Below are 25167 nucleotides of genomic sequence, written 5' to 3'. Positions count from 1 at the left end.
TAATATTCTACTAATAAAATACGGTGTTGGTTATTATATTATTATTAACTTTGTTCTTATGCATAGGCCAAAAGATAAAACTTCAGAGCTTACCCCATTGAGGAAAGAGAGGACAGTATTGTTTTGTGATTCTTATGGCCAAAATTAAATTACTATCAGCAGTTTTTTTTTTTTTTCTTTTTTGGGTGTGTGATCAAGATGAACCAATTTATATCATCCTCTAATGATGCTCAATAATCTAGAGTATCAAATATTTAGTAAAAAATAAAAATATACAAATTATTCAACCTTAGTCTAGAAGTTGTAGTTTATATATCCTTTCTTAGAAGGGTTACAGTTTTAGATTCGTAATTGAAAAAATAAGTTCAAGATTCGAATATTATTGCCTTTGGTTGATATACAGCAAGCACTTTCCAGCACTGATCTGGTTTCATCACAGCGCATGGTGGCAATAAACAAGTCATAGATTTCATTTATGGGACCCTTTTTCTCAAAATTTATTTATTTATTTTATATATATTTTTGGTTTCTTAATTATTTGACTCTCATCTCTTTCTATCCCATTATTGAAATTTATGAAAATTTGTTTTTAAGATCTCTAATAGTTTTAAAATGACTTATTAGTGAAATAATAGTATGTGATTCGTTAATGGTGTATAAAATTTATAATGAGTGCATCAAATATAAATTATATATATAATGAACACCTTTTTTTTATTTAATTTAGCAGTCCCACAAATTTATTTGTATGTTAGGATTTCATTTTCTGGCCTGATTTCTTATTATGATATTTCTATATATTTTACCAATGTTTTTCTCTTTAAATAATATCACCAAACCCTATCATTCATATGTTATCAAATCAAATGATTAAGAGTAAACCCGAGATTCAATTAATTGTATCAGCTTTGATTAATGTGAATAATATGAATATAAAAATAGCTTTTTTTTTTTTTAATATCAAATGTGGTTTCACGTGACTAAAATTATATGGATCGATGTTGCCTTAACAGCTACTTGATTTCGTAGGAAAAAAAAGGTAGTAGTATTCTTTTTATTTTCTTAATAAAATTTCCTATCACATGGCTTATGAATTTGGGGCAGGTGTGGGTGGCTTTTAGACCAAGGTTGAAATGTTATTTCTTGCACATGATTGATAACTTTTAGAGCAAAATTTAAATCTATAATATAAAAGTTATGAAAATATTAAAAGGTTAATGTTTCTCTTAAATGTCTTTGGGGAGGTTATACTAAACTTTCTATGAAATATTATTTTTATTAATTCAAAATTTAATTCGATTAGTTTATATAATTATTTTTAAAATGAGAAATTTAGCAAAATCCGGTTTCAAATTTCAGTGACTTTTTTTTATATCCTTAAGTTACGACATCTTTTGTAAAAAAAAAAAAAAAAATTTACTTAATTTTTAATATTTTTTATCCTCAACTAATAATGTAAGGCATTGGAGTAGGTGATATGATTTACTTAAATTAAATTTTTTCTTGTTGACATCATATACTTTTGGTTGCTTATTAAGTCATTTCTTTATAGAAATATAATTCTTAATTCTCATCCTATAATTTCCTTTTATTAAATGACTAAGTCACACGACAAAAATATGATCCTTAATTTCTTTTCCGGGAAGGCGGTATTCCTTATTTCAGCTTCTAGTTTATTGGCTAAATTGAGTACTGTTGTCCAAATTTATATATTTTTCTTTCGCTTGAATCGATCTGCTAAATTAAAACAGATGGCTGTACTGAATTCGAATCAGCTTTGCACATGGGTAAAATGCTGTCATGAGGGAAAAGCCACTGTTTATATCTCTCTCACCAGATGGTTCAGAGATCTCATATATTTCATATTGAGAAAAACAAGCATTCAAGGACTTGGAAATATTCTGTTTCGATCACTTGACGTTCTTTGTTACTTTGCTAAGGACATTGTCAATTCATTTTAAAGATATCAAATGCTACGCAAATGATTTTTATTTTTCACCTTCAGCTCCCTCTTTTTGACTAGTAAAATATCTATAATTTTATGTATAAAAAATTGTCGATGCATTAATTGATTAATTTTGTGGACGAAAATGATGTCTAAAAAAACTTTAAGAACGTCTAGTGAAATTTCTTTTTCTATTTTTTTGGTTTTTAATATTTGAAAATGTCTACGAACACCTTACTTTTAAATATAGATCCGCCCCTGCCAATACCGTAGCCACTTTCATTTTCTAAATTAAAAACCAGTGTCAGTCATTTTCAATGTATTAAAAGCCGGATCACAAGATTATACATTTGATTCTGCGCCGATGATTACGTTCACATGTGGTGTATCTTTTGTCTTGAAAATGTCTAACGTTTTGATTTTTTAAATGTGCAAGGTTCTAGATGTTTTTGACAATTACTTCTCGATATACTACTCATCGATACAATAAAAACTACATAAAACTTTGCAATAACATTGCTGAATGACGAGCACCATCTAATATATCGAAATTCAATTACATCTCGTAAGATTAGTTATTATGTAAAATATCTTAGAAATATATATTTTTAAAGAGATTGTAATCTAAAAATAAAAAAAAAATTTAATGTTAGAATTTAAATTTTATATATATTCGGTGCTACCTCTTAAAAGGATATTATCTTTTAAAGGTGGATGCATACACATTTTAGCAAAAAATTAAATTGCCAAGGATTTAATAACAAAGTTAAATTAAGGCATATTCTTTTAGCAGCTTCGTATTATTTTTGACATGTGGGAGAAGGTTGATTAGAACTTTAGTCCTTGATTTCATTCAGTTAAAATTTGGGCTATGTTTGTGGGAGTGGGCAACATTTGGGCTTTTTATGGAGTGCGTATTTTTTGGGACTTAACGGACAGTAATTTCTATATCTGAATTACGGGGCAAGCAATGGGCCTCTTTGGGTCCGATGCGCACTGTACCAGGCTCCGCTGGCTGACTTAATACATATTAAGTAAAAGTCTCAATCCTGCAAATTAAATGCTTTATTGGGTTTATTCGACAACAAAACAAGTTTGAGCTGATCTAGTAACCAGCCCAATTGCACAACTCCAGGAAGGAGTTTTTTTTTCTTAAGTTATTTAGGGAAAGGGGGTTTCAAAATTCAAAGTCTGCACAAACAAGGAATCATACTCATGAAAAAAAAAAGTGCCATTCTTGAAAAATGAGAGAATTAAAAAAAGAACAAAAAAAAAAAGGGAATATGATACATAGATTTAATTGATTATTTTTAGACAAGCTAAAATACTATTTATCCAAAAGATAATGTGACAAAACTCGTTACTTCAATTGAACTAAATTTGATTTTTAAATTTATGTATGAAAATGATAGTTAGGAGATAAGTTCAAGATTTTAATATATCATTTATATATAAAAATGTAAATTTAAAAAATATTAAAAATATGAATTAAAATACTTGAATAAATTTTAATTTAAAAAATATTAAAGTGATCTAGCGAGTTTTTAAAAAATTACTAGAACACATGACTACCGGCATTGGAAAATTTTGCAAATTTAACTTTTGTGAAAATGAATAATAACAAGGGTGACTTGAATGTTAATGTTTCAAGTGCATTCTTTAAAGTAATGGGAATGGGAGGGTAGCTCCCCCTATCAGATAAGCCAAATATGCATTATGTAATGCTATACTTTTATAGAAAGGTGATGAAACTGTATTCTCCAAAAACATGCAATATCATTGGTCGTCATCTTTCTAAATTTTCAAAGTGGTTGAAACAATAGGCTGCCTAACAGTCTGCCACCACTAAATTTTGGACAAGTCAACCTGAGAAACTTAATCAAACTCCAAAACCCTCCATTTGTTTTACCCTCAAGAGTGACTCAAATGAATAACCATTTGTCACATGCAAAATATGGTGATTTAGAAGGGAAAAAACTTGGAAATTTGTTCTATAAATGGATTAGGATTGAAGGAAACAAAAACTTTCCGTTCAGTGAGTTTGTTCAACTAATGACATATTCTTTTCTGTGTGATGATCATCTGATTTTAATGACTTGAAAATCTGAAACTTTTCCTTTGATATTAAATGGTTTGAAGAAGGTCAAAGTCAGTGGCCTAAACTTTTAAAGAAGATGATCCCACGGGATTCACAATTAAATAACAAAAAAGCAGCTTCTCCAATGCAACGTTTGGTGAACATTCTCATTTTCCATTGATTTGGTGGTCAAACACTTTGGAAATAATGGTGCTTTCCACGTCGACGCCAAGAGGAGACTAAACCTTCGCACAATTTGAGTCGTTTGGAATTTTAGGATTTTGTTAATTTTTCTCTAAAATTAGTCATATGTTAATATCATAAATTTCAAAACATTGAAAAAAATAAATGTTTAAAATTGCTATGATTTTAATAAGTGCTGTATTATGTTTTTTTTGTAAAAAAAAAAAATTGATATATTAATAGTGATATTTTTTAATTTTACAAATAAAATTAAAATGTTAATATATTTTATTTTTTAATTATTTTTAAATATACATTAAGCAACACGTGTCACAATTTTAATTTTATTTATAGAAATAAAAACTCTAACATCAATATATTTGAAGGTCTTTTAAAAAAAAATTTAAAAACATTTGTTAGCATAATTTTTTTAAAAATTGATTTAGATGAACAATAAAATTAAAAATAATAATAATGATAAAATTAATTATTATAATAACAAAAATAAAATCAATAATAAAATTTTATATTTAAATGCAAATACTAATAATTAAAAATTACACTAAAACAATAAAGTATCCAACGAAATTCAAACAAACCTAAATTAAGCTCTTAATAAAAGAATAGATTTTTTTTTTCCTCAAGATCAATAATCAGATCCTCGATGATTTGATTTTGATACTTCCAAACTATAGCCTAGTAATTAGGAGCTAAAGGAGTGGTTTTGTTGAATGAAGATAACATGCATTTGTAACCACTACTTTATTTCCTAAAAAATTTGGCCCATCATCTTTACATCTCCCCCACCATAACCCTAAAAACAAGTTATAAAAAAAAGTCTTCATAGTTGTTATTCTATTAATTTGGCAAAAAAATTTGTCACTATTAGAAAATTTGAAGAATTAAAAAAAATCCATAAAAAAATGCAAAATTCCAGCTTATTATAAAACCAGACAGACAATAAACCCAAAGCTGAACCCAACGACGAGGCAGGAAGCAACACCAAGGACAACAACAACGTAGTAAAGTGAAACCATCAATGTTTAATACAACACAAACAAAATAAATACCCAGCCAAACGTCTCTCCCTCTCTGTTTGCTTAAAGATGAACGTGTCAGAAATTGGTGAGTCTAACCGAGTTGGACTTGACGAGTCTTATCGACCTCTGCCTTCTCTCTACTTGGGTTTCCTTTCCATTTGGTTCTTCTCCGCTTGTTCTTGGACTTTCAACACTTACAGAAACCGCCATTTTCAGGTTGTTTTCTTTGAGTTACAAATTTTTGAAGTTTTACGTTTCATTTGATTGAATTTTGTTGCTTTATTTATTAAAATCAAGTCTTTAACTTTGGTTGGATTTTTTTAAAATTTTTTTTTTTTCATAATTTGATAAATAATGACGGCTAATAACTGCTTTAGTTAAGCTGAAACTGCCTGGCACAAATTTTCTTTTCCTTTCCATTTTTTCAGAATTTCTGTTCTTTTTTTATTTTTTCATTTTAGTTTTCCAATAAACAAACTGGGCTTAATTGTTGATATAATTATCATCAATTTAATAGAGGAAAGATATTTATTTTTCATTTTTTTGCGGTAGATATAAATTAGCATGAGGGAAGAAACTATAGTCACCTTGTAAAAAGTTCAATTTTTTTGAAGTTATGTTCAAATTGGCCAATAAAGTTTAAGTTTTTATCAATTGGTTTTGAACTTTGGATGTTCCTTCCAATTCCAACCATATTTTTTTGTTCTGTTCTATAAGGTTAAGCCTCATAGCTATTTGATGTAAATTTTGTATCTTTCAAAAAAAAATTTTTTTACATACGTAATAATGACAAATTGTTGGATGTTTCTTATGGAATTTGATCATTGTTGTAATTTTGTTTTTCTGTTGTGTTATTGTTACACTAGAACAGACGAATAGTTTACAATGGACTCTTTCGTCTCTTCCATTGATCAAAGCCTTGCAACTCACTCTATCCTTCCTCTTTTGGTAAGTTCCGATTTTGCAACAAAAGTTATATTGTTTGTCTTTATTAATCTGTCATGCAAAAAGTTAGAAATGGGGTTTTATTCCTATGCAGTTTCAAGTATCCATAATTTTGTGATTTTTTGGTGAAAAAATAAATATTTTTTTATTGCTTCATTGATTACATGCATAGATGGAAAGAGCTTGTTAAAATTGGTAGTAATAACTGCTTTGCATCTCTGAATGTGACTCCATTTTAATTGATTCAGTGTCACTTCTGCATTAATTTCCCTAATATTGGAAAACCACAGCAATCCTGAATCTCAAAACAGTTATTTTCAGTTTGCAAGATAAGGGAAAATTCCAGGTTAGGACTTAGGCATGAAGATGATTATAACGATCAAAGAGATGAAATAAATATCACGGGAAAATGAAGTTAATGGTATTTATTTATTCAATGTGTTCATAGTTATGAAGAATTAGAAAGCCATTGCAGGAAACTCTGGCGTATTTACTACATGTTACATTTCATGGCTATCTGCAAGAAGTTTAGCTGTGTTGCGTATTTCAATTCTTCTTTACTTTGTGAAAAAGCTATTTTTCAGAACTCAAAGGGACTGTTCTTGCAGGTATTCATGCTTTTATCTTCAGATATGTTCATTGTGGATGTCATTTGGGGTGTATGTAACTGGAGTGCTGTTTCAGACAGCTTCATTTGTTTCCTTTTTGCTCATCTCTCATGGATACCGCATCACCTGTGAGCGCCTTTCAATAACAGAGCGCCGAACTACTGCTGCACTTGGATGTGTATATTACTTGACTCTTGTTGGTTACAGAGCTTCTGTACCTTATTTCACAGTGAGTTTCTTGATTATGTAATGTATTCTGCTGGCTAATTAAGTGTAATTTGTGTTTGTTTCTTCCTTTAAGTAATGTACTAATAACACCTTTTAATGCACTGTTTTACAGGTTCTTCTACTGCTTAATTACGTAATTTCATTCTATGTAATTTTTCACCATATATCTCAAAATCTATTAGTGTTGCGGGAACAGTTGACTTATATAGAGGATGAGGATGTCCAACCAATGCATGATGCTGTTTATACGAAGTATATAATGTTCAAGTACGTTTTCTCATTTCAATATGTTAATCCCTAATTAATTGCATTTAATGAGAACAATATCATTAGTTAAGCTTGGTTCACAACTGTGCAGAAAATTTCAGGGTGCTATGCAAATAGTTGCCTTGGCTGAAACTGTGGTATGAATATGTCAACCTCATCTTCTCTAGCTATGGCAATATGTGCGACATACAGAACATAAATTCATGACTGATAAGTACTTGACATTTTCATTTCCAGATATACTTAAACATGGATGACTCCTCAGAGACTTACTGGCTTCGGTTGTTGGTTCGAGAATGGGCACAATTCTGCATTTTTATGTACATTGGGTATGCATAAATCACCCAATTATGAGTCTTTCCTTGGAAATTTTAGTTCTCAGTCACTAATGAACTCATGTATTGTAGATCAAAAGTACTATTATAAATGATTTTTAATCCCTAGCTTAGACATTAAGCCATTTCAATACATTATTTTATGGCTTTTTCCTTTTTGTTATTTGCAGATGGACTTTTAGGTCACAAGAATTGGCACCACGTTTTTCAGTTATGCCAACTTTGAAATCTAAAGTAGATTCAATGGTCCCTCCGATCTACCGTATAGTAAGTTAAATTTCCATTTGAATCGTTAAAGAGGATTCTGACTAAATTTATTTGTGAGATCTCTACTTGTATAGCAGACTCTTAGGGAGCTGGGCATTACTCATTAGTTTCCAAGCGGAAGGACTCATTTAAAATCTTAATTGACATTGCATAAATGATAAATGATTAAATTGATATTGACATCCACTTGGTGCAGCTTGTCTCATTCTGCATTGTCTATTTCTAAGATCTCAAGAAATAACATGTTTCTTACTGGTTGTAATCCATTAGACGACATCCTTGTTAACATCCTTTTTTATTAGAGCATGGCTGGTATCAAGGCTGATTTTGTGATTTGACTCTCGAAGAACACCCATCTCGCAGTTGATACGTCTTTCCGTTACTCTGATGCTTTGACTTAAGTAGCCTACATAAACTCACGGGGATTGTGAAAATAAGCTTCAACTTCTGTTTTGCTTTTTAGCTTAAGTTTTGATTGATGCTCTTTCGGCCTAGAAAGTAAAGACTTACATCAGATGCCTAACACTTGCTTTTGGGACTGATATTCGTGTCTGTCATGTTTTTCCCTTTAATCATTTATATTTAGAAACTCTATTGATAATCATAATTCGATTAATAATTTCCCTTTTTAAAATCCTAAGAACATTGGTGCTACCCAAATAAAAGAGGCTCAGAAGAGCGAATTGCCTTCCATGAATAGAGGCAATAATAATACTACTATAGCAAACTTCATTCTTATTTTCTATTTCTGATAATACCAAGTCATACAACTTCAGGAAATGGATGCTACAACTTTCAGAGAGTTTCAAAGTCATGAATGGCACATCGGTGTGGTAAGCAACTCAGATTCAACTTGCATTCACTGACAGTTGTAACTCATACTAGATATTTCTTGAGTTATTGCTCCACACATCAACATCTATTATCTTTGAAACTCATTTCATGCACCACTGTAATGCTTTCTCAACAACCTGCTATTTAACTGTTTAATTTGTTTAGTAGTCTGCCATTAGAACATCAAGTGCCCTTGTTTACCAAAATTTGTTTTACTGGTGTAGCCAACTTCTCTCTGCCACGAAAGTTCTAGAGATTCAGTTTTGGTAATCATTCAGCATCCACATGCATATAGGCCGACATTGGGCGCGACACCATTCAGAAAGCAGCCAGTATAGCTTCTCAAACTGCAGATTCCAGTGACGGATCATGTTCATGCAACAGTTACAAGCAAAGTATAGATTAGAATAGCTGCAGTATGGTCAACAGCAAAGTTTCACACACGAGTTAACACAAAATTTTCTTTTCATTTTTCCATATAGAAATCTGAAAAAGGATCCATCCAGATATGTATCCAAATATTCTCCATTAATTACAAATTGTACATTCTTCTCCATTGCAAGTTGCAATGCATCCTTCACTGCAATATTTTGAGCACCAAACTTAAAATTAGGATTTAACCAGGTAATCTAATATATATTTTTAATAGGAAAGCCTAAGTTTCATAACTTATTTCTAAAAAATTTGAGTTATAGGATTTTTTTTCCTAATTTAATCTATTTTAAAAATATAATAGTTGATTATTTTTCTAGCCGTTGTTGATGTAATTTGGGGGGTTCAGTGAAAGCTGGAGTAGCTGGATGTTGAGTTAGTGAGCTCATAAGATTTGTCATGATAAGGTCAGATGGTCGTTTGTCTTAAGCCAAGTATAAGCCATGTATGTACGCTGATGACGTGGCTGGTGATGTGGCAGGCAGGATGGAAAAACATCATTGTTCATATTTGCTTAAATTCTTCACTAAACCAAAAATCTATTTTGATTTGGGTCCATTAATAGTCAAGCCAACTCTGAACTGTACCCGACCTGATTTATTCCTGTTGCCAACAGAATAAAAATCCCATTTTAATATTTCAAAAAAAAAAAATCCCATTTTGAAATTCTGAGTCTACTGGGAGAACAGCAAATTAGCAAACACTGGAAGGGCTAAAAAAAGAGGCAACTTAGCGATCAAAACACTGTCAAATGAGCGCAGGTAATGGAATAAGATTGAAATTGATAACCCCGTTTAATTTTACTAGATAAAATTTTTTCTTTGATAATAGATCTCTTCAAAGTTTCCAGCTAGCCATTTTAGTCCTTAAAAATATCGTTTTTCCATGCGTTCGAAAATTTTCGATTGTCAATTTCCATGCTTTTTAAACTGGAAAATTAAACCCTTTTCGATCGGTTTTAAAGGGTCTGTTGCCTGTTGGTCCTGAAAAGTCCTTCATTTTCTTTGGTTCCAATTTGAATTGTTCATGAGCTGTTTGATAAATGTCCTGTGAAGATGCTAGTTTTGTATTTTCCCAAAATTGTTAGCCTTTTTGAGGATAATTGAACCAATAAAAGCTACCAATTCTGTTGCTAAAAAAAAATTTTTTTTTTTGGTTCTTTGTAATTGTGTTCAAATAATTGTGTGGTAGTTTAGGGGCAGGTGGAGCATTTGGTGGGAGTAGAGGGCTGAGACCAGTGCCACCAGAGAAAGGCATCTTCCCTTTGGATCATTTGCATGAATGTGACTTGGTAAGTAATGTTGCTTTTGAAGCACTTCAATGGAACTACATTCTCTTGAAAAGGGTTTTGTATTTGAGGTTTTGATTGGAATGTCTCCTTTTTGTTTTTATATATTTTTTAAACACTTGTTGCTAACTGTTGGTTTTTCATTTTAGGAGAAGAAAGAATACCTCAATTGCCTTAAAACTTCTGGCCATAAATCAGAAAAATGTAGACAATTCTCCAAGAAATACTTGCAGTGTCGAATGGAAAAGTGAGTGTAATTTTCTCTTTTTGCATCTTTTTTTTTTATAAGGATATGTGAATTTAGTTGCAGTATGGTCTTTGCTTCTGATAAAGAAAGGGATTTTTATGAACATATACCGATTAGTGTTTTCAAATTGTTCTATATTCCTATGGTGATAGGCGCCTGTTTTGATGTTTTTCCTATGATATTATTTTTATTTTCTTTCCAAAAATTTCATTAAGGAATATCTTTTTGCTCAGAAGTTTACATTCCTGGTTCAATTTTACTGATCTTCATTATGTCATTATGCCATAACCCTGTGTGCATGCCAAATCCGAAATGTAAATTCCTGGAACTGAAATTTGTAAAGATATTTCTTGGGTACTCAAAAATCATGGTGATTGGTGGATAAAAGTTAATAAATTCATGATTTAAGATCTTGTTTATAACTTGATAATTCTGACTTTGAAATGGAAAAATTTTGTTCTTCACCAATAAGTACTCGTTGGCATTTTACAGGAACTTGATGGCAAAGCAGGACTTGTCAGAACTTGGATTTAGGAAGCAATCAGAGATGGAAGCTTCTGGGGATAAGAATAATGAGACAATCGACAAATGAAGCTGATCGCCCAACATTCTCTAGGATTACTGATGAAAGATTTCTTGCATTACTAAGCTTTTTTTCTTGTGCTCATAGGAATGTTCCCTTTGTAAGTGGCATATTCCTTGTTGAAAGATACATGTGGAAAAATCTGGAAACTAGAGCTTTCAAAACTCTGGTATAACATAAACATTTTAGTAACTCAATATTGATGAGAAAGTTAAAAATGCCAGGGAATTTATTGTTGCATCTTATTGTTAATAATACAGTTAATTTTCCTTCATTGTCTCTGCGATACAAGATGCTCACTTCATTTTCTGCCATAAGTGAAATCTTAATTTCCTGATATTGTACCATTCATTCTTGCTATTCGAGGTAGAACCATTCTTGATTGATATTCCTCTTTTCCTTTTCATTTCTAGGTTCTTGTTTAGGGATTCATACTCAGAGTTGAGATGATCATTTAACTTGAGCTTGAGCGTTCATGCTTTCCATGTTAGTTTGAGCCAATGGAATACTTATCTATAATAAGTTGACAACCCTGCAAATGAAGCCAAAGGGTTCTTTGGCCTTATGAAATGCGGCCCTTAAAAAGTTTCAAGGACAAGACTGTTTCAAGGTTTGAGGTTGTGGAACATACGGCTTTGGGCAACTAATCCAAAATATAGTCAGAAAATCTCAACCTTTGACATTCTTTTTTTTGGTGTCATGTCTCTGTCAAGGAACAGAAATGTGGTTGACGCCCTGATACCAATATGAAAACTTGATGCAGATTTTGAAAAGAAAGGATTCCGACATCCTTTATAGCCTGTACTATTATTGGACAAGAGGTTCTCTTTATCAATCAATTTGCTGTCACAATTCCTAAGATCATTGAAAGAGATTTGATTACAAATCTTCTTGTTGTTTCACATTCTGATGTTCATCAAACAGTAGAGTGCTTCATCTCCTGTACAAAATTCACCTGCTTCAACTTTTCTAATACAACAGAATCAAAACATGAGACGGGCGAAGGTTGATAAGGAGCATACTTTTGAGTGATGAAGCAGGTAAGCCTCAGCAGAAATCTAGAGAATTATGAGTTTTCTTTAGTTTACAATTCTTTCTATTATAATCTTACAAATTAATTAATCAAAACAAAAAAATTATGTAGAGATTTATTATTTATAAATTCGAGCTTCACCTATTATTTTGATGAAATTTTGATTAACTAAATGTAATGCAATAATTATTGATGATATATTTCAAAAAAAAAATTATTAGAGTTAAATTTTAATATTGTATAAAAAATTATTTGAAACTTTTGAAAATTATTATTATATATTATCTCGTGTACAAATTTGAAATTTCTCTTAATGACATGATTATACGTACAAACTATCAAATTTTTGTTGATTAGTGATCTCATCAGCATTTTTATTAACAATGTTGAGGGTTGAATTATTTGATAAACAGATTTAAAATTTGAGTATTTAATTGGATTTTTTTAATAATATAGGGGTTGCACAGTATATTAACCATTTTGCTTAATACTGTGAAACCACGATATATACAATATGGAAAGCGTTAAAAAAAAAAAAAAAAACAAGAGAAGGAGGCACCTAGTATCTATCAAAATTAGAAAATTATTATTTCACCTAACCTTTTAATACCATGAGTCAAGACACGGATAAATAAGGTTGTAATAACAAAAATTAATTATTTCGCAAATCAAAACTATGGCTTTTGTAGCACAAACCAACTTTCATTGAAAACGAAAATAAAACAAAAACTGCAGGCTGGTGACAAAACCTAAGGCAGAGACCAACTTCCATCTTTCCATGTGATTACAAAAAACAAACTATCCTTTCAACTCTGTCTCTCCTTCTCTACCTCGATGCTTTCGCTACCACCGAAACTTTCTTTATTTCAAACGTCAAACTAGCACCTTTTCCTTTCTTCTTTGCATTTTTCTTCTGCTTCTTCTTCTTCTTCCATGGCTTCCCATTTGTCTCTTCAACTGCCCTACTTCTTCTACTACACGTAAGTTTTATTTAATCTCCCATGTTATGCAGGTGTTTGATGTTTTACTCTGTTGAAACTGTAAACTTCAGAAATGGATATAATTGCAAAATATTTGACTTTGTTGCGTTGCCTGCATCAAACAATAATCTTAATTTGTTTCATTTGGTAATCAGTTTTAACTGATTCAAAACATGCGTCTATTTGATTCTTTTTGGTTATGTGAAGTTGGTTGACTTTCTTTTTTCATATATTTGCTTAGTTAGGATCCAAGAATGTACTCTAAATACCCATTTGATTCAACAAAAAAGGCTATAAAAGAAGAAACATAGAAGATGCAAAGCAATGTAATATTAATGGATTTAGTGGTTGAGAAGTTGAATTTATTTGTCTGTAACAGACAAACTTTCCGATCTTGTAGTGGATGGAATTGGAAGACCAATTCAAATACACCCTACTATTCAAAGTTCAATGGACGGCTGCAAGGGAATCAGCTCTCGGCAAAGAAGAGAAAGTCACTTGGATTATGGTTTGCTGGTTACACTTCTTCAAAGGATATATTTCGAAATGCATTATCGTCAATGTCTTCTTCATCACCTCATTGTGATCCAACTGATACTGGGAATGGTGCTCTTGTACCTGAGGCTGATGGTGCAGTGGAATTCAATCGGGTTAATTGTCTTGTTTGGGTATTACACGAATCAGCCAGAAGCTTTTCCCTTGCAGTTGAGTCACTTGAATTGGCCGGAAGCAGTGCAGAGCTTGCTACGGCTTGGAATGGAAAGGATGTGCATCAATGGCATAAACGTATTGCTCATCGGGTACATGCTCGAATCCCCAAATAAATAAAAAACAAATTACGAGCCTGTAAATTAAAAAAAAAAAAGTCTATGAATGGTACATTTTAAGGATTGAGATTTATGTTGATGGCAACTAGTTATAGACAGGATAATGATATGTGCAAGCATTTATGTGTTTCTGTTTGTTGTTAGTTTCTTGAACAACCATCAGACAGATATTTTGTTGACGAAGATGGATATTGTTTGATGAATTATTAAAGGAAATGACATATGGGAGAAGAATCATTGACTAATTTGACTCTTCAGGTAGCCGTTTTTGCAATGTTGAAAACGGCAATTGAAGTGGAGATTTTGCTCTCTCAAGAACGTCATAACAATCCATCCCCAGTTAGAAAGACGTAAGTTTTTGTAGTGGTTCTTTTAATCTATGTTATTATTATAACTGATATTAAGAGATCTAAAACTTCAAAAACCAACTCTTTTTTTTTTAAAAGATTCCATACTGTTAGATTAGACTCGGAGTGTCGGATAGTTTTTGTGCAAATACCTTCAGGAAACTTATGTTTCTCTGACTCTGGCCATGTCTATTGTCATTTCCCCTTGTCCATTATGCCTGGTGATAATTGGTTGTTAGCAGCTCTAACCTCTTGTTTTGCCATTTGCTTCAGCTTGACCCCAGAGACAGATTTGTTAGAGGAGTTCATTGAAAGTCAGTTGAAATTGAGACATTCAGAATTGGTACAATGGTTCAGAGTGGTGGAACTTCCACGGATAGCAGGATTTTTCATTCCATTGTTAAAGAAGTGGTCTATCGAGTATGCAGGAAGGTTTGCTCAAAATACCCCTCTGCTTACTAAGGTTTTTTTTTTTTTTTTCCCTATAGGATTATTGACATCCTCCCTAATAAATAACTCCCATTAGCAAATGTGGATGGGGTTCATATGGTTATTTCTTCCCTCATGCTAGGAATTTCTCCTCTGAAGAAATTTGCAGATTATTCTGTACCTTGGATTTATTCTAAACACAAGAATATTCAGTGGTGTTGCAGGACTTATTGTGGCTATAAGCTGCTGTGCTGCAGTAGAGAAATTGGGTTCTGAGCGTACCTCTTGTCCCTTGTCTAAAATGTCAATAGGCGATGCTCTAGTGGAGCTTATGAATCTTTCTCATAGTATTGTTTCGGTTGACAAATTACATCAGTTAGCTACTGAGGCAGGATTTGAAATTCATTTCCTGTCACATTTTGGTGCAAAGTTTCTGTCTAGGAAGGAAAGTGATGAGCTAGAATTTTGGATAGGGTTGGCTCAGAGAAAACTCTCAGTAGCTTTCTGCAAAGAAACCATGATTCCGGACAAACTTACATTTAAAAGCAAGGTTTGTTTCATGATACCTGAGTCATTTAGTATTTTTGGTGAGAATTTACTTTGAGAACATATTGCCATCTCACTTCAAATTCATTTAACATCAAAATTTTCTTTCCTCTTTATTTTGCCCTTGCCTAAAGATATTGTCTCTTTGTCAATAAGTATTAAATATTTAAACCTTAATCTTTTATGTAATTTCACATTCTTTTCTTGTTCTTTTTGTTTCCTCCTAACAATTTATTGCTTCAGGTATGAATATTAGACTTGCATACTTACTTTTAATATACATTGGGTTGAGAAAATTTTTAAGTACTTCTATTAATATTGAGTTGTCCTTGCCTTTGTCTTTTATACTTCCCTGCTTTTACAGTTTTAGTTGTTAAGCAGCTGGTTTTAAAATTTTGACAGGTTCAAGCAGATAGCTTGGCTACTTTAGGACTTTTTGCTTATCTAGGAAGGAAGACTAGAATATTTTTGTCACAAATGCGTATAAATGATCTTGATGAGCTGGTAAAGGACTTCCTGAGGTAAAATATGTCAGATTTCATTGACTCTGATTATTGGAATTCATCGTTGAAATAAACTACAAGAGGTGTAGTGCTTTGGCTGCAGCTACTTGGAGTGTGGCAGCCTTTTCATTTTCCCAGAATTATCTTCTATATCAGTTTACCAATTCTTCATGGAGGTTAGTTTTATTATGCCTAATACACAGAATTCTCTTCTATATCAGTTTACCTATTTGGAATGGCTGGGAAGGACCTTTCTTCAGATTGATTTCCCATAGAGTTTGACAAGAGGTCTTGTATTTTATTTTTGCCCTCTGTTCCTGGCTTAGGACATCACATTGAACTATGAGAGTATATTTCAATCTGGCATTTTTCAGACCCTCAAGTCCAAAATTAACCCTAATGCTACAATTATATTTACAGGTAGTAACTGATGAAATTGGATGGCTTGATTTTTATGGTGAAATTTCTAGCATAAGCTATCAAGATAAAAGAAGGTCCAAGCAGCATACAATTCAAGCAGAGAAAGAAATTATTTTATCAAAAGTTTTTACTGTTTGCTATGATGTCTTTTCTGGGTTTGCACACTTCATCCGCTCAGCTCAGCAGCCCTTAGATTCTGAATTGTTAGCATTCTTACTCCGGAGGTAGCTAATAATCTTTCTATCTTAATTTTTTGTTTCATTTGTTTTTTCTACTGTAGTTGGCTTTTTAAGACATGGTTCTCTGAATTTTTCAGCCAAAGCCTGTTAACCATTTGTCTGGAAGACTACTGGGCTGCTTATGATAGAATAGGGTATGTTGATTGTTTCGGATGGCATCCCATGTTATTTTCCGAAGTTGAATGAACATTGTCTTAGAAAAATAAGAAATAATTGTGCTACTATTGAATTCTCTAGCAGTGAATCATTAAAGATTACAGAATCAGGTGCCTCTAAGCACACACCACCAACGGCAGCTATTGGCATGACCCGGTTTCCAGTGGCCATGGAAGCACAAGGAAAATCAACTGATTTGACAACAGAGGAGTGTCAAATTGATGAATTTGGACATGAACATATGCTGAAAAAGGTATGGATTCTATATTAGGATACACAACTTTTTATGCATATTTTACTAGGCTGAACAACTTATGTTATTTCCTTTCACCATATATTCTGTTCACAAAATTATTGGAGCTTTGAGAATGAAAATAATGGTGAAATACTGTACGTACAGTTTAAGCAATGTAATTTGACTGAAAATTTAAAAATCTCATGTGCAAGATACATCTTTCTCATTATCTGGAAATACTAATTAACTGAGAAGAGAAGAAACTGATAAATGAAGTGACAAAGTGCTTCTACTGTGTTCTGTGATCAATATCAATCAAGGAAAAAGTCATTAAAATTGCAATGCCATTGTGTTTTACATGTGAAACATGATTGGCTGAAACCACAATTTAAGGAGTGATTACCCTAGAAAGCATAGAAAGAGATGTTCTTTTCTAGAAAGTATATGTTGCCATAGTATTGTGGGAAATCAGACATGATTATATGAACAGTGATGACCGTACGAGATAGGATGAGCAACTAAGATCAGTTCAAAGGTCAAAGCATGAGATAGATGCCAGAAGGTACAGGAATAAGATGATGATAAGGTGCGTGTCCAGTGCTAACAATAGAATTTAACATGCCACGGAATTTAGCCTAAATGGGATAAAAGTAATTCACAATTTTACATTACCGGTGCCTAGTGTTAACTATCAGTGTCTCTTATTTCGATAGTTTTCCTATCTACAAGCCTGAAGCAGGGCTTGCATTTATGCTTAACATTATAGAACCATTTCTAAGGTCATTATATAACAAAAAGGAAAGGTCACTTCACCATGAAACTTCATGCAATAACGCTTGTTACTGATGTAAAATTGATATGCAATTTTGAAACCAACAATAGCATTGAGCAAAGTAAACTATTAAGTAATTATTTTGACAGGTGGCTTTGTGAGATTGTGAAATCATATACGAAACCTTAACAGCTTAAGCGGATATATCTTTGGACAACTGTTACCATTCTTTTATACTTTTAGTTTTCTTGCTATCGATAGTTGCAGGCCTCCAGTCCAGCCAGCACTGATGTAACCTTTGGGGAGGGAACTGGCATCCTCAAGTCAAATTCCCTGCATGAAAGTTTAATTAGAAAATACAGCATCAAATTGATATCTTCAAGTTCTGTAAGCCCAATGATCCTGCTTCTTGTCATTGAACAGAATACAGTAAAGTATGCGGTGAAAATTTTGCAGGATGTATGGTTGGGAACTCAGTTGCTATTCGTTGACATCATGGTTTCTCTAGAGCTACTCCTAAAGCAATTGCGTGGCCAGAAGGTCACAGCAAGAGAAAAGAGGAAGTTAAAAAGAACATTGAATGACATTGCTACACTTATCCCTGTTACAATTCTAATGCTCCTTCCTGTAAGCAGTTTGACCCTCTCTATCACCAACGCTTATGCACTCATAGGATGAGTAGCTTGTTACTTATATCTGATAAACTTTGTCATTAAGTTCTTTCATTAGGTGTATAGTTTCCAATTCCTTGAATGTGGTTCAATTATTATCAAATCTTCAACAAATTAAGAGGAAAACTAAATGGAATAGAGCATCACGATACTTTGTGGAATGAACATTCATCCGTTGTAGGCCTTTTCTACAATATCTCATTAACTTCCTTTCCTTATGATTAGTATAGTTGCTGACCATGTTGTGATTCCTAGAATTTAGCCATCATCTAGCTCCGATTGGAGGGAAGTAATATCCTTAAGTGAACCATCATTTATAGATCTAAAGACCTGCCATGGCTACATGTTGTTACATACGTTGCTTTTGTGGTGTATCCTATGATCCTACTTGTTATAACTTATGACAAAGTTTCGATCTTGCATGTGCACTCTGGTCATGCAACGCAACTCGTTTGTATTTTGGATTCTTGTCTCAGTTGTGTCACTCATGCTTCAATCTAAATAGCTTAAAAATCTTTTCCCTATCGATCTTGCCAGGTATCTGCTGTAGGGCATGCAGCAATGCTAGCTGCTATCAACAAGTACATACCATCTTTGGTAAGACTTTTTGTGGCCTCCTCTTCTCTTTAGCCCGTATCCTTTTGACATTTCAACTTCTGCTAATCCTCTTTCATCAACTAGATTCCATCACCGTATTCTTCTGAGCGTTTGGGTGTTGCGAAACAACTAAAAAGAACCAAGAAGATGGAAGTTACATCGTGGAGCAACCTTGAAGACCCAACCTCTAAAACATCATAAACCCTTTCATGCTACTCCACGTCCAGGCCCTGCCTAATAAAAAATTAAACCCTGTTTGACATTTGATTCTGCTGACATTACTTTGAACTTAGAATTTGTATATGCACATTGATATGTAGATATGCTAAGAAGTAAGACGTAACTTTGAATGTATAGGTACAGCCTGCCTTATCCACTTATTTTCAGTTTATGGTTTTGGGAAGCAAGAGTATTCATAACAGCTCTTTTTCATGCATGCATTAGACAGATCTATTTATAGAACTACAAACTTCAAAATATGGATGATTCCATTGTCCCCTCCTCTCCTTTCCCATCCCCTTCCCCTACGCCAATCCTTAGAATCAAGGCCTACCCTTAGAGTCAAGGCCTGCCGATGGTGTAAATTATTCGCCGTTGAAATGCTTTCCCAGTGAAAACAAAATATGACATGATCAATATTGGTCGATTATAAATATAACAACCAGCTAAAACAAATTACTAGAACTAACATTTATTCATTTTGCTATCCTTTTGCATTTAACACAAGCATTTCTCGTGGAGAAGGTGCCAAAAACTGGAGGTACAAAACTCTACAAATCCATTACAAGAGGAAGAAAGAAATTGAAGAAAAGAAAAAGTACTTAGAATACTAAAACAGCTAACTGCACAACATTTACCCAATTTTCTTTCATCTCAAGTGCAAACAAAGCTTAAAAGATTGTGATCTATTCTTTCTTTATTTAAAGATGTACCCCACTTCTATTACATGCAATTCAATGGTCAACGACAGATGTAATATCACTGCTCCATTATTTCAAAAGAACATTACCATCGTATAAGTGCTGGGGGATTCTAAGACATTGGGTCCGTGCAAGCACAATACCTTACACTATCCTCTTTGGATCGCGAGAGGCTGCAAGATGCTCCTGTAAAACAGAAACCAGATACAAGATTATTAAAGGTGTAATCCACAAACAACTCACTTCACAACTGAACCATATCTCTTTTGATTTAAATCTCATGTCATATTTAACAAAAAGAAAGAAAACAGAGTGGAAGGTGGAGGAATGTTGTCAAGCTAGGCTAGGCACATATAACCAGCATATATGATATGATGATAAAGAATTGAAATTGAAGCATTCCAATAAAAGATTTGCTTGAGAAAGAAACTTCTCAGACAGAAAACCACTAAAATAAGAGGCTTAAGTTATATGACAAGTATAGGCCCAGTTAAAGAGGGTGCTGCTATTTGCAGGAAGTTACTTGCACAGGCATGCAGTGAATTGTGGCATGATTGGACATAAAACAAGTAAAAGCATTCACAGGCTCAAAATGGTTCGGCCCATAAAACTAGACAACTGGCTCAACCAGGTGGAATTAGCGCTACTTTTAACACTTAAGAGTAACTGATGCTCCACAATATATGCAAGTTGATTGGAGAAGCATCAACAATATATAATAATGCATTGTTCCATGTGAAATTTGACAAGTTCAATAGCAAGTTATTACATGTCTTCACATCTAGCATCCAGCATAAACAGCAAGTCTTAACTAATTTCTCACTTTCCACCTTTAAATGCAATTTTAGCTGTCTAACTAGTGGATAGAGTTAGCATGAAGAAGTTTTTAACAGCTAAGTACCTGGCTCAGATAATTAGGCTTGACCACCGGCAGGGTGGGTAAAGCTCATCATCAAACATAAAATAACATGTAGTATGAGTCACAAGACAAACAGCAGAAGTCATTGAAAACAGAAACAGGGTTGACTGGAAGCTAAAGGTTCTAAAACTTTGCTTCCTCCAATTTCTAGCAGCCAAGGAGGCACCATCCCATTGAACCGGCATATCTAATAAAAGACATTCCAGGGTAGGACCTCGTAGATTTTGATAAGTAATGGAACAATTAGTTCATTATGTGAAGAGGAAATTGGTACAAGACTACCTTAAATAGCATATGCTAGAACTTAAACTTACCGAAATAAAATCAAATGCTCTGGTATCTTCTTTCTTTGAACCGTTCATCATTGAATTAGGTGTTTGAGTTGGAAAATTTGACTGGAATATATCAGGCAGAGGTGACCCTCCATTAGATCCACTGGAAACATGATTGATGCCAGCATTTCGAGCATTAAGATCACCAAAGTGTTGTAAGTTAGACATCGTTGCAAGCAATTGCTGTTGTGTAAAGAAACTCCCCATAGCACCATAATTCATAGGCTGAGAAGAAAAGGTTGGGTTCAACATTATTCCAGGAGGAATGGCATAGGGCATGGTCCCTAAAGGAAACATTGGATTTGCATTCATCCCAGCGGCTTGAGAACCAAGGATACCACTCAAAACATCATTAGAAGCTTGATAGCTAGAGTGAGTGTTGAAATCAGTAAATATATTTTCAGGATGTGCCTCAGAAGAGACTCCTTTCTGCTTCAAATTAGATGGGTTCTCATTCATAGACAAGCCAGCTATTAAATCATTAACAGCATTTTTTTGATTCGCTGGCTCAAAAGGAGTTTCAAAATTGGTTCCAAAGAAATAATTTAGTTCAGATTTATTATTTGTGGCCATGTAATTACCATTGACAACTGACTTGTCATCTAACGTCATCCCAGAGAAGAGATCATCCACATTTTCTCTACCCTCACCAGTGTGAAATGAGACGTCTGCAAATGGATCAACATCATTTTTCTGTTCCCTCGTGCTGAGACCAGCATCTATACTATCTCCAAATAAGTCATCAATAAGCGAGGTTGCAGTCAGATTTGCAGTGTTTTGATCATGTTGGTTTTTTGTGGAATTATCTAGTCCATTGTAATCATCTGGATCACCAGTATCGATCAGGTCAGGCATTTGAACAGGTGTGGTCTCAGCCTTCAAATACTTTTCTGAATTACTTGCCAAACCACCTGGCAGTTCTCCATTCAAAAGGATTAACACCTGTTTACCATGCAAATATATGTGTCAACTGTGGCATCTACTTCGTTAGCTCGGAAAATAGTACCCTACCAGCTTTAAACTAGCATTCAGAGTAAATAGAAACCATTCAAAGTCATATAGCATTAAGGATCATAACATTGAAAGCAATCAAGATTAAGCACAGTGATCATACGAAGATAATGGATATTGTCGTTTATGCTTAAGTGTAATCAAATCAAGGGAACTGAAACATAATGCGACATCTGTAAAGAACCAATCTTAAAATATCTCAATTTATAAGTTCGAACAAAAAGTAAAGATAAAGCTGTACTCAAATAATAATAAAGAAAAAACAACAAACAAATCAATATGAAGGGTCTCTTTACAATTCTGTACTGATGTTCAAGAGAAAAAATGAGGTAGCAAAGAAGACTTAATGTAATAGATAACAAAAGTTTCCTAGATTTTTTTATTATTTAAAAGATGAAATTAATACACTACATCAACTTAGATTTGCATAAATATGCCATCAAAAAAGGGGCAACACCTTAATGAACTCAAACAGGATGGAAAGTCCAATAGGCATTCCTACACTTCATCATGAAACCAAAATACAAACGACACTTAAAATGAATTTTAAATGCAATTTTCCATATCACCAAAAGCAAGTTCTTAAGCATCAGTTTACTGAATTAGAGCTTATTGTAGTTGCATAGTAAAATAAAGGGAAAAAAGAGAAAGAAAACCCTACAAGCATGTCATCAGAAACAGTGCTCTAGGCTGGCCTTAAACATTAACAAAGATTATATTTTCAACTTTCTGATTAAAAGTAAAACAGAGGGTTGGCTAAGATATTTACCTTGTTAGCCTTTTCTCTGATGGAAGTTTGGGGAGACTCGGAACATTTCAAAACAACATCTTTGTTCTCGGTAAAATAAGAAGCCACGATTAAGAAATGTGCATCTTCCTTTTTCCTCAAAACGGACTCAAGCACACACAGAGCTTTCATGCAAACCTGACCATCAATAATTCTGGTTAAAGTTAAAAGATAACTAAAAACACAAATACTCCATTCACTCCCCCCTCCCCCCTCCCCCCTCCCCCCAATGGCCTTGGCACTCCTGATTCAATACATATGCGCAGATAGTTACCTGCCACATTGGAGATAGAAGCTTAGATTCAAGGGCATGACTTAAAGCCAAAGCATCGAGCTTTGCAGCCTCAACTAGGAAAGCCTGAATGGCATCTCGAGTAGGTTGTAGACGAACACCACCAGATGTCACTATGGTTTCCAACAATCTCTCTTCACGAGTTTTAGTCTCTGAATAATTTGAGCTGGATTCCCCATTTGTTGTTTCTGTCTTTAATACTCTTGAATCCTGGCCCCAAGGTCCAGTAGCAGTACTCCTGGGAACCCCATGAGTGTCATTGGGCAATTCGACTGGTTCAAACCTATCAGAACGGTCAATTTCTGTAGTCAACGACCTTCGAAGAGTAGGACTTTTGTAGCTTCCATTATCATTCTTTCTAAGTGAATGACCCTGAGCGAAACTACTAATTCCCTGCTTGATAGAAGCACTTCCAATACCAACAATCTCACTTAGAAATGATTTCTTATCATCCGATGGCATTTCGAAGTTTGTGTTCCCAAATCCTTGTATTCGTTTGTTAAGGTCATCTGAAGGAGAAAGCTTACTAGTATTGTTGTCCTCTGCAAATATAGCTGAAACAGCTTCATGTGCTGTGTCCCGCACAGCCTTATTAAGTGAATCCCCCTTCAAGGGATCCGGCTGCCCTTTGAAATGAAATAACTGACGCACAGCCACTGAGTTCCTCTGCATCTCTCTTCTAAACTCCACACCAGACTTTCCCACGGCATATTTTATCAGCCTCAAAGCCTGGCAAAATCCCACTACCGAGTATTAACATGTTTTCATAATTCATAATTATTGTTAAACATTCAGTAACTCATAGCATTTCCTTTGAAGAGTAAATTAGGTTCCTCTCATCATCATCATAATAATAATAATAATAATAATAATAATAATGCTTTGATACTGATATTTAAGTCGGTTAAATTTTACGACCGTTACTTCTTGACTAAATTGAGTTAAAATTTTCACTTTTTAACTTTTCCAGCAAAATTTTCTCAGCCAAAATAACAAATTGATTAGAATTGACTAGATTTAACCAAACTGAACCAGAATTCAACGCGAATTAAATGAAATTACCTTTTGTTTAACGATAGGGCTTTTGTGATCGAGTCGTTTCAAGATAAACTCGGAGACCTCTTTAACAATACTAACATGCGACGATCTCAAGAGCTCACAGATCTCTTCTAACTTATAAACGGGCGTTACTTTGTCTTCATCCGAGGTTGCCCCATCGATCATCCGCGATCTCCAGTACGATTCCACCGCTCGCCTGCTCGAATCCATTAAAAAATTAACACCAAAAATACCCTAATTATTTGATTAAATTGAAGGGTTTAAGATCGATCTATTGGTTTGATTGGTTGGTTGAAGTAGGGCCGTTGAAAGCGAGGGAAATTGTTGAATTTCGATATATAGGGATTAATATGTAATTGATTTTGGTATCAAATTAGGGTTTTTTTTTTAACTTTGTTATTTGCTTTCTTTTCCTTTAAGAATTAGGAAAAGATCAAAGAGCAAGAATCTGAAAACTTCAAAACGTAGAGAGAGAGAGAGAGAGAGAGCAAAGATAGATTTTGGTTTTGGGAACGAAAACAGCCTCAGCAGGCTAACGCGGGGGTTACACAGTCAGACCTGCGTGATTCACGTTGTTTATTTTGTCTCTGTCACTCTCTGCTCATGGCTCGCAGCAGTTTATATAATTAAGAGGTGTTCATCTTTGGGCCCGTCCCTTTTAAAAGCCTAGTTTGAGTTTGGTCCCCTTTTTTTTTTTGAGGAATGGTCCGGTTTGTTTTATTAACTAAAAACAATCAATTCTGGTCCATTACTCGGGGTTTGAGCGAACGATCGGCCACTGTCAGGTATGTAAATAGTTAGATGGATAGGGGG

At 33.6% G+C, this 25167-nt stretch overlaps 4 protein-coding genes across 15 annotated transcripts; 3 read left to right on the top strand and 1 right to left on the bottom strand.

The window, feature by feature from the left end:
- The first annotated feature begins 5137 nt into the window (after positions 1 to 5137).
- On the top strand, positions 5138 to 9285 carry LOC111318584 (uncharacterized). The gene is made up of 9 exons (XM_022921452.2): positions 5138 to 5461; positions 6117 to 6193; positions 6799 to 7027; positions 7139 to 7293; positions 7385 to 7430; positions 7531 to 7622; positions 7799 to 7895; positions 8672 to 8728; positions 8954 to 9285. Exons 1-9 carry the CDS (start codon positions 5312 to 5314, stop codon positions 9065 to 9067), a joined length of 1017 nt encoding a protein of 338 aa, XP_022777187.1. The 5' UTR covers positions 5138 to 5311; the 3' UTR covers positions 9068 to 9285.
- A 323-nt stretch (positions 9286 to 9608) lies between these two features.
- LOC111318583 (cytochrome c oxidase assembly protein COX19-like) lies at positions 9609 to 11553 on the top strand. Its single transcript, XM_089755119.1, has 5 exons — positions 9609 to 9744; positions 9835 to 9922; positions 10353 to 10452; positions 10599 to 10696; positions 11189 to 11553. Exons 1-5 carry the CDS (start codon positions 9609 to 9611, stop codon positions 11286 to 11288), a joined length of 522 nt encoding a protein of 173 aa, XP_089611245.1. The 3' UTR covers positions 11289 to 11553.
- Positions 11554 to 11695: 142 nt separating this feature from the next.
- On the top strand, positions 11696 to 19425 carry LOC111274552 (uncharacterized). Of its 11 annotated transcripts, XM_089755508.1 has the most exons (14): positions 12763 to 13292; positions 13672 to 14092; positions 14378 to 14469; positions 14740 to 14898; positions 15109 to 15445; positions 15844 to 15962; positions 16048 to 16120; positions 16365 to 16588; positions 16681 to 16737; positions 16844 to 17012; positions 18028 to 18153; positions 18223 to 18393; positions 18975 to 19034; positions 19119 to 19425. In XM_089755508.1, exons 1-14 carry the CDS (start codon positions 13246 to 13248, stop codon positions 19233 to 19235), a joined length of 2172 nt encoding a protein of 723 aa, XP_089611634.1. In that variant the 5' UTR covers positions 12763 to 13245; the 3' UTR covers positions 19236 to 19425. The 11 variants fall into 11 exon arrangements, with proteins under 11 accessions (XP_089611636.1, XP_089611635.1, XP_022715011.2 ...); XM_089755510.1 differs by lacking the exon at positions 12763 to 13292 and adding an exon at positions 11696 to 12319 and having other exon boundaries at positions 13693 to 14092; positions 16841 to 17012; positions 18028 to 18393; XM_089755509.1 differs by lacking the exon at positions 12763 to 13292 and adding an exon at positions 11696 to 12319 and having other exon boundaries at positions 16841 to 17012; positions 18028 to 18393.
- Positions 19426 to 19700: 275 nt separating this feature from the next.
- Positions 19701 to 24946, bottom strand: LOC111274551 (protein MODIFIED TRANSPORT TO THE VACUOLE 1-like). Of its 2 annotated transcripts, none has more exons than XR_016334187.1 (5): positions 24358 to 24946; positions 23278 to 24024; positions 22986 to 23141; positions 20856 to 22147; positions 19701 to 20140 (listed from the first exon to the last, which is right to left on the bottom strand). XR_016334187.1 is itself a non-coding variant. In XM_022859273.2 (5 exons), the coding sequence occupies exons 1-5, from the start codon at positions 24562 to 24564 to the stop codon at positions 20099 to 20101; spliced, it is 2112 nt and encodes a 703-aa protein (XP_022715008.1). In that variant the 5' UTR covers positions 24565 to 24946; the 3' UTR covers positions 19701 to 20098. The 2 variants fall into 2 exon arrangements, 1 of the variants encoding a protein (XP_022715008.1); XM_022859273.2 differs by having other exon boundaries at positions 21188 to 22147.
- Between the last annotated feature and the right edge of the window lie 221 nt (positions 24947 to 25167).

The sequence above is a fragment of the Durio zibethinus genome, chromosome 26, assembly GCF_047325235.1.
Source record: "Durio zibethinus cultivar Kanyao isolate XHJ-2024 chromosome 26, ASM4732523v1, whole genome shotgun sequence".
NCBI classification, from domain to species: Eukaryota; Viridiplantae; Streptophyta; class Magnoliopsida; order Malvales; family Malvaceae; genus Durio; species Durio zibethinus.
Note: the sequence above shows the minus strand (reverse complement) of the source record. Positions and strands in the feature narration are given on the sequence as shown.